The sequence below is a fragment of the Pollicipes pollicipes genome, unplaced genomic scaffold (assembly GCF_011947565.3).
Source record: "Pollicipes pollicipes isolate AB1234 unplaced genomic scaffold, Ppol_2.1 Scaffold_6052;HRSCAF=7182_pilon_pilon_pilon, whole genome shotgun sequence".
NCBI lineage: Eukaryota > Metazoa > Arthropoda > Thecostraca > Pollicipedomorpha > Pollicipedidae > Pollicipes > Pollicipes pollicipes.
In genome coordinates this window covers 5,088,247-5,097,819 of record NW_023596805.1, presented here as the reverse complement: position 1 = coordinate 5,097,819, position 9,573 = coordinate 5,088,247, and the positions used below count along the sequence as shown (strand labels likewise).

The following is a 9,573-nucleotide window of genomic DNA, read 5'->3' as shown; positions in this document are numbered from 1 at the left end:
CAGACGTCCAGCTGCTCTTCTACCCTCTTCAGCTGGCCACCGACGCCGGCCTCATCTTCAGAGACTTTCTCAGCATGTCTAACAAGGTAGGCGGCCGCGCGTGCAGGGCAGCTGTGCACAGTCTGGAGGTCTGGGGCTCGCTTCGAACCGTGAGACACTTTTAATGGTTCTGGTTCCCTCCGGGTTGAAGTTACGGAAATGATCCTAAGAGAAAGATGCGTTAGTGACTAGCGTAGCGACCATGCGTTTCAGGATGGTCATGCAAATGTGGGCTGGGGAAGCGAGGACTGGGAATATGAAGGGAGCAGCAGCCGAGGTATGTTCGGGTTAAAGTTTATGGTGCAGGGCGCTGCATTCCAACGGTTTGTTTACTGAACAAAGATATCACGATAAAGATAGGATGTTTTGCTTTCTGCTCAGCTGAAGGTTCGCTCTCCCTTTTCCCTGTGCGGAGGGTCGTGCGAGTGTGCACTGGGGAAAGAGAAGACTGGAAATACGAAAGGAGCGACAACTGAGGTTAGATATCCTCAGGTCAAAGTCCATGTTACGGGACACCGCATTCCAACTGCTTGTTTGCTGAGCAAAGGTGTCAGAATAAAGATAAGATGTTTTGGTTTCTGCTCTGCCGGAGGCTCGTCCTCCCTTCCTCCTGTGACCTTTGCTCCATGACCTTGCTCCTTGTGACCTGTGTGACCTTGGCTCCGGCCCTTCAATATTGTCGGATACGTTGATCGAATACGCCCGTTGAGCCACTTGGCGACGGTGGCGACCGTGTTTTCAAAAACTTTGGACGGACGCAAGGAGATCTAATCGTATTATTCCCATATGCACAATCATTCAACATGCAGGTGCAAAATTGCACACATGCACGTCTTCTCACATGTTCACACATGCAAGCATGCATCCGCGATCATGAATGTTGACTTACAAACATGCACGCATGTGTTCTTGCGCTCCTGAAAACAAACACTTTGTGACCACGTTTGCAGGCCATTTGCGGTTGTCCCAGAATGTGATCGAACCTTCTCCTCTGACTCTAAGTTGTCCTGTGCCCGTGCCTTACTGACCTGTCACTTTCCCATCTCTCCAACCCGTCCCCTCCTCGTATCTCTGAGCCGTTTCTTCCCGCCTGCTTAGCTCGTCTCCATCCTCTCCCAGCTTCGTCTCTTTCCCCGATCGCTGACCTATCCCTCTTTGATCTGTCCCTGCCGCCTCTCACTCGCCCGCTCTTTCCGTGCAGCTCTGGAGACAATTTTCACCCAACAAGCTCAAGTCGGGCTACCGGATCGTGCCGATCAACCTGCGCCCGCGGAGTCGCGGACGGGTGCTCCTGCGCTCCCGGAATCCGTTCCAGGACCCAGCCATAAGGCTCAACCTGTTCGACGACCTGAAGGACCTGGCCGTGCTCAGAGAGGCGGCGAAGATGACCGAACAGGTGAGACCTGACGACCTGAAGAGCGGGCGGAACCTGATCATTGGAACCTGGTCTGGCCGTGCTCAGGGGGACGGCGCAGAGGTCGTCGAGCAGGTGGGATGGTTTGTAAAGGGTGGCAGTGGTGGGGGGGGGGGGGGGGGAGAAAATGCGTATTTTGACCAAATGGTTCAGATGGGTATGTGCGGTCTGGGAAAGAGAAGATACTGGGCACGGAGTGGAATAGATGGATAATGATGGAAATGATACTAACATCGGGAGCTCAGGGATTGGAGCCATTCGGGTTTGATTTGGGGGGAAAGGTAATAATAGTGGAGCAACAGGGGAGTCGATGGTGAAATGGCTGAAAATGCGTAGCGAATCAGGCGGATAGGGCTCCAGAACTTGTAGAAAGGACCGGGTGTATGGATGGTAACATGTCCAGCCATAGTTCCCTTCCTGAAGAGTCTTGAAAGGCTAACCGCTCCGGCTCCATTCTTCAATCTTTATCGCCAAGACGCTGTGGCGGGTACGATGACATCGCAGCCCGCACCTCCAGGTGGCGCTTTCTCCTCCGTTCCGCCGCGTCGGAGGCCGACCGAGCCGCGTGCGCAGCCCCTTCTGCGGCTCGCTGCCCGCCCGCTCCGACCCCTGGTGGGAGTGTCAGGCGCGGGTCTTCTCCGAGACCATTTACCACGACACCAGCACGTGTGCCATGGGACCGCCGCACGACCACTACGCCGTGGTGGATAACCAGCTCAGGTGCGTGTGTGGGGACGTGCGATCAGCTCCAATGACACTGGGAGAGGAGCTGTGCACTCAGCTCAACTGATATTGGGAGAGGAGCTGTGCACTCAGCTCAACTGATATTGGGAGAGGAGCTGTGCACTCAGCTCAACTGATATTGGGAGAGGAGCTGTGCACTCAGCTCCATTGATATTGGGAGAGGAGCTGTGCACTCAGCTCAACTGATATTGGGAGAGAAGCTGTGCAATCAGCTCGCGTGATATTGAGGGAAGGGGGCTGTGCAATCGGTCCAGAAGGTGAGTTGTAGCTGAGTACACGAACACAGCTCTCGTGTGATTGTAAATGTGATGAATAGTGCATGTAGTCAGCTCAGGAGCGATTGTGCGAGGGGGGGGGGGGGAGGAAGGGTGGCGTTGGGAATACTTGGACAGAGCCGCATGACCAATCATTGATTCATCTACCTCAGATATTCGGCTTCTCTTAGCCTACTTGGTACATAAGGCGGTATCAGTAAGCATGAATTCCATTTGCGTTCCAAATCTCTTGTTCAGAACGCAATGCCGCCGCTGGTCCGTAGAGCACACGATGACCGTCGTTTATAAACTCCTTTCTCTTGCAGAACACCCAGCCTGCCCCACATATACTTATATATATATATATATATATATATATATATATATATACTTCTCACTGTTTAGCAATGTGTATATAATCGTCGGACTGGGAGAGGGGGCATACCTCTGTAACACCGCCCCCCTCTCTCAGGGCGTTCCGCATTGCCGACCTGCTCGTGGGCGACGCGTCCGTCACGCCCCTCCTCCCTCAGGGTGTACGGCATTACCGTTCTGCTCGTGGGTGACGCGTCCGTCACGCCCCTCCTCCCTCAGGGTGTACGGCATTACCGACCTGCTCGTGGGTGACGCGTCCGTCACGCCCCTCCTCCCTCAGGGTGTGCGGCAGTACCGACCTGCTCGTGGGTGACGCGTCCGTCACGCCCCTCCTCCCTTAGGGTGTGCGGCATTACCGACCTGCTCGTGGGTGACGCGTCCGTCACGCCCCTCCTCCCTCAGGGTGTACGGCATTACCGACCTGCTCGTGGGTGACGCGTCCGTCACGCCCCTCCTCCCTCAGGGTGTACGGCAGTACCGACCTGCTCGTGGGTGACGCGTCCGTCACGCCCCTCCTCCCTCAGGGTGTACGGCAGTACCGACCTGCTCGTTGGTGACGCGTCCGTCACACCCCTCCTCCCTCAGGGTGTACGGCAGTACCGACCTGCTCGTGGGTGACGCGTCCGTCACGCCCCTCCTCCCTCTGGGTGTACGGCAGTACCGACCTGCTCGTTGGTGACGCTTCCGTCACGCCCCTCCTCCCTCTGGGTGTACGGCAGTACCGACCTGCTCGTGGGTGACGCGTACGTCACGCCCCTCCTCCCTCAGGGTGTACGGCATTACCGTTCTGCTCGTGGGTGACGCGTCCGTCACGCCCCTCCTCCCTCAGGGTGTACGGCATTGCCGTTCTGCTCGTTGGTGACGCGTCCGTCACGCCCCTCCTCCCTCAGGGCGTGCGGCAGTACCGACCTGCTCGTGGGTGACGCGTCCGTCACGCCCCTCCTCCCTCAGGGTGTACGGCATTACCGATCTGCTCGTTGGTGACGCGTCCGTCACGCCCCTCCTCCCTCAGGGTGTACGGCAGTACCGACCTGCTCGTGGGTGACGCGTCCGTCACGCCCCTCCTCCCTCAGGGTGTACGGCATTACCGTTCTGCTCGTTGGTGACGCGTCCGTCACGCCCCTCCTCCCTCAGGGTGTACGGCATTACCGTTCTGCTCGTTGGTGACGCGTCCGTCACGCCCCTCCTCCCTCAGGGTGTACGGCATTACCGACCTGCTCGTGGGTGACGCGTCCGTCACGCCCCTCCTCCCTCAGGGTGTGCGGCATTACCGACCTGCTGGTGGGTGACGCGTCCGTCACGCCCCTCCTCCCTCAGGGTGTACGGCATTACCGACCTGCTCGTGGGTGACGCGTCCGTCACGCCCCTCCTCCCTCAGGGTGTACGGCATTACCGACCTGCTCGTGGGTGACGCGTCCGTCACGCCCCTCCTCCCTCAGGGTGTACGGCATTACCGTTCTGCTCGTGGGTGACGCGTCCGTCACGCCCCTCCTCCCTCAGGGTGTGCGGCAGTACCGATCTGCTCGTGGGTGACGCGTCCGTCACGCCCCTCCTCCCTCAGGGTGTACGGCATCGCGGGCCTGCGCGTGGTCGACGCCTCGGTGATGCCCCGAATCCCGTCGGGTAACACCAACGCACCCACCATCATGATCGCCGAGAAGGCCGCCGACCTGGTCAAGGCCTACTGGCACGCCGTGGACATGGGCCTGGATCCAGCCACGTACGTGGAGCGGCACGTGCTGCACCCGCGCCGACGCGGCGGCCGGCTCTACGACTACACAGAACACGTGGGCCACGCAGACGCACACGTGACAGAGTCGAGCGAAGACCGGGCGACCACAAAGCCGAGAGAAGAGCCGAGCCAAGGCAGGGCGGCGGCTGAACAGAGGTTTTCAGTGGGGGGAGATGGAGCAGTGTCCGGAGGGAGGACCGGACGCTCTGAGGACCGTCCACTCCTTCCTCCTCAGAGGACGGCTTCTTTCTCTTCGGAGGACGGCGTGGCTTCGGTCCTGGATGGGCTGCCCTCAGAGTTTGGAGGACAGTCTGGTAGAGACAGTGCGGTATTGGTAAAGATTGATGGACCTGCGATATCGGAGGATAAACCGTCTTTTAAGAGAGATAGATCCCCTGCACGAGATTATGAGGTGTTCACCGAGGAGGACGCACAGGCTCCAACACTGCGACAACCATCACCTGCAGAAGACGGCCTTTCCTTTGCCGGGATGTAAACCGTCACCCATCAAAGAAAACCCTTCACATTCTGAAGGAACACCTTCACCCTGTGAAGGTAAAGCTTCACCCGTGAAAGACGCAGCGCCACAGATACGGGGCGAAGAATCAGCGGCCTCAGATGCTGCACCAAGGAGATGGGAGGTCTCCGATAGCTGGCTGACGGAGACCGATCTGGCGCGGTACAGTCAGGACAAGCGCCAGCTGGTGGACATGATGAGTGTAGCTCGAGACAAACTGGGGCGCCTGGCGCGTGTGCTCACCGCCGGTGCCTTCACGCAATAAGAGCTCGGACGTGTGACGAGAAAGTGCTTGGTTGCCATTTATCTAGTGACGTTGTGAATGGTGATGTCCTTATGCACGTAGGCGAACACGCGTGCGTGTACGCGCGTCTCACTCCACACGTGCTTACACGTGCCGATGTCGCACGTGCCTGTGTAGGCGTGTTTGTTGCAGGCAGTGCACGTCGGCAGGGGTCATTTTCATCATCATAGTGACAAAACATAGAAGTCATCAGAATCATCTGCCCCGTCGGGATGGACAGCAGGTGACGTGTAGAAGTAAGCTCTGTGAGTGTTGTGTAATTGACTCCATCTGGACTCGATTTGGCCACACATATGAGACTGCGGAAACTTAGGATAGAGTCGAATGAACGACATATATCAGAATGTCAGCATCGTGATATTCATGCGGTTTAAGTAAGCTGGAGCAGAGAATAGGATGTGTGCTAAATACGTTAAACGATTGCTGGAAACACGCCACCATGTGATCCGCTATAACGGACCTAGTCTTATCAGTACCTTCAGCTGACTTGGACTAGGATATTTTTACAGCTAGTGTGGTCTCCCATCAGCGTGGCATCAGCAGAGCATGTGTAAATACCGCATCGTGGGTGGTCTTACACGTGTTTAGTGGGGATTCAAATGATTATCAAGATAGTTATTTCCTTGTCCACTTAACCGTTAGTTGCTCCCGTTGTTAACTGGGAACTGTCTGACGTGGCTGCGTTCAGCATGTAAAAGTTCATAGGCAGTGTAGCATAGCTGGCCCCTCTAATCCTTTGAACGTCTACCACCATATACAAGCAAACCGGTCAGGACATCTATCCACTGTAACCATAATAATAGCAAACCGGTCAGGACATCTATCACTGTAACCATAATAATAGCAAACCGGTCAGGACATCTATCACTGTAACCATAATAATAGCAAACCGGTCAGGACATCTATCACTGTAACCATAATAATTCTGCTCTGCTCACAAAATCGATGACAAAATATGCAATAGCCGGGTATCCAAAAAACGTAGGCACATGTCAACAGCAGTGTTCTTGGGCTGGCATGTATATTCCAAAAATCTGGAGACTAAAGACCTTTTAATGACAAACAACCCAATGGTGACATGTGTTAGCGACGGCTCACTTTGCATCTCACAGGCGAGGGATCATAAGATCATATACCACGCGACCATTGTACAAGTCTTACCCGCCAAATGCTCACACAAAATATTGAAATTCTAGCAGCACACGACACAAGAAAACCCAGCATCCTGAAAGCGATACTAACTCACGACCACGCATCAGTACTAAACAGGCAAATCAATCAGGCCTTTAACTTATCTCTTTGGAGCCACACTTAAAATAAATTACACCGACAAGGAACATGACGCTGCCCCGGACAATGGGTCTGACCTAATGAAATGTAGCGGCGTGAAGTGTTATTTTGGATGTCATATATCGCAGCGGACCTTATCGGCTGGTGCAAAGTCAGAATGACAGTGATAATGATCCCATGATAGGTAGCGTATAGCTCGCATGCTCGTGCTTTATGTTGTGGTTTTAAGAGTGCCAGTCGCTGACATCAGCCGAAGAATTGATTTTAAGAATGTGTAACGATGTATACGAGACGTTGAATAGCAAGAATATACGTGAATACGAAACATGTCTCATGGCTGAATTATTTGTTCACCTAACAAGCAATGTTAAACGCAACGCACCAATATAAAAATCTGAACAGAAAGATGTCCAGTACTGAAAACACAATGCTTGTTAATGGTCTTTGGTCTATGCCTAAGTGGAGGCATATTGTCAAATTTATCAGTATATGCATGTGCGAAAATATGCGTACATACACCTACACAGATATGCATGCATGTATGGGTACATGCATACGCTGTGTAAAAACGATGAATGGACAGGACAGCAGTAGCTCTCATTTATGTCATGACAGCAGATCTCATGGGTACGTTTCGATATCATCATTATAACATTACAATTTTATACAATGAGAGGGGGAGGGGGGGGGGGCGATCTGCCAAGCAGGTGAAAAATCGGGGGCGCTAAGATTCAGCTACTTCTGTAGAACGCGTCAACAGCCTATTCACAGTTGTTTTATCTTTCAGCAGCATTTATCCATTATTCATTTACCCTAAATTCGCCATGCCGACTAATATCAGTAATTACGCGTTATTCGCAGCGGTGAAACCACCAGCATCAGTGAGAAAGTGATAACAACAGATAAACCGATTTCAACGTCAGCTGGAGTAGCAATCACATCTCCGCCTCTTCAACCAGCTGGTTAAAACAATGAGCAAACAGGTGATCAAAACTACGATTAACCAGCAGATCAAAACTTTAAACAGCCTAAGAATTGCAAAGAACAGTGAAGCCTTTCTTCCCAACTTTCTGAACTTAGTGAGCAAAAAAATTTCCCCTCCTTCGACTCAAACTGAAGAAGAGCTGAGATCATTGAACAAAACTACTCCTTGATACGTACAAGAATCATGAAATATTACACGAAACACAACAAAGGAGAAACAAAAAGATCTCAAGGAGATGGTGAAAAACGCAAGTTTAATTGTGAAACTACGTGGCAAGTGCAAACGAAAGGTTATCTTAGACTGAACGATACACGTCAATGATGTAAATGACATTCTTTAGGATACACCCAAGTACGAAAGATTATCTCACCATCGCACAACCAAAATAGAAGGCAAAATCAAACAATTCCTCACACAAAGTCCCAAAATTAAACTGGTCGGGTTATTCGTAACAAAATTTACGCCCACGAAGTCGAGGCTTCCCGTTATCTACGGTTTCCCTAAAGATCATATGGCGGGTGTACTTCTTCGGCCCATCGTGTCAGCTGGTGGCGGACCGACGGAGAAAAGGTCTTGACCTTTGGAAAAAACTGAATCAGCTCCCTGCTTGCACTCCAGCTCACCTACGAAATGCAGAAGAATACCTGTTTAAGCTCTTAGCTAAGTTCCCCGAACGTCAACTTCAAATGAATGCGGTATTTTTCTACATGGATATCGTAAATTTATACGGAAGTGCCCCACGAGACGAAGGTATATCGACGGTGCCTGATCTCGTTTCCGAGCATGAAAACAACAAACATATTTATGGCGTTACACCGGCTTACATCAACCATTTCCTCTGCCGCTGTCGCGACAACATATTCAGATTGAACGAAGATCACTGTGGGCAGCGAGTTAGAATCTTCATGAGTAGCAGGGTGTCACCTCCAGAAGCGATTATCTCCACGCATAAAGTTGAACAGGCGCCTCTCACCAACACGAGCCTGAAACCAGGGTTTCACGCCACGTACATCGATGATACCGGCAGGTGTGTGGACGCACGGTCACAACAAACTTCCCCAACTTCATTGTTGTTTAAATTTCCTTCACTCGATCAAGCTCACCATGGCATGTTACTCTCAATGTGAGACGTGAGTTAAAAGAGCCTCCACAAATCTAACTTGGCAGAGTTTTACATAATCTTGCGATAATGCTTTTGCGATCAATGTCTCCTGGCCCACATTTGGACGCATTTATTGTCAGTGAATGAATTTTTCTGATGTATTTGGATCAAATTCCCTCCAACACCTGTTGTGCCTTGCACTAAAGTAGCGCCTCTTCGGTATCTATCTTACCATCAGTGGGCACGTATCAGAAGGGGGTAGACCCTCTAATGGAATTAGTGGGTCGATCTTTATTGCATTTTGATTCAACAACATACATAGTTTCCTGAACATGAGGTGGTGGCTTCCCGCTCTTTTCCCACTTATGTGCTCATTGTATGCCTCTTCGATATGAATGGTTGCATTCATGAAGGATTTCGAGCAGTGACCGTAGGTTTTGGATGATTTTCGAACCTCCAAAACTGACGCGCAATAATGAACACTAATTGTCGAGGAGTAAAGCTCTACGAAGCATTTCTCCACCAATATTGCTTGCGAAAGGTATGCTTCTTCATGTCTTTCCATTCAAAATACCATTTCCAGGTCGGGTTGCCCCCTTGGCTCTATGTTGACCCCTACAAACCTGATTTGTCCCCACTCCCACAATCTCAGGGATGTCGTCCCACCCTTGCATTGACCCTAGACTATAATTGAGTTTAGACGGTAAGCACCATTGCTACGTACGCGCGTCCCACCAGACCTTTACTGCCAAAGCATTACGGAATGGTGAGCGCTCCAAAAACGTAAACGTAGCGGTACTCAGTTCCTCTAAACGTT

General features: G+C 52.0%; 1 protein-coding gene across 1 annotated transcript in view; it reads left to right on the top strand.

The window, feature by feature from the left end:
- Positions 1-6,985, top strand: part of LOC119104727 (uncharacterized) — an 8,080-nt gene extending 1,095 nt beyond the window's left edge. Inside the window, exons 2-5 of the mRNA XM_037228444.1 lie at positions 4-86; positions 1,241-1,435; positions 1,971-2,173; positions 4,388-6,985. Of these exons, the coding sequence (XP_037084339.1) occupies positions 4-86; positions 1,241-1,435; positions 1,971-2,173; positions 4,388-5,054 (1,148 nt within the window). The 3' untranslated portion in view covers positions 5,055-6,985. The remainder of the gene's footprint in view (positions 1-3; positions 87-1,240; positions 1,436-1,970; positions 2,174-4,387) is intronic.
- The last annotated feature ends 2,588 nt before the right edge of the window (positions 6,986-9,573 follow it).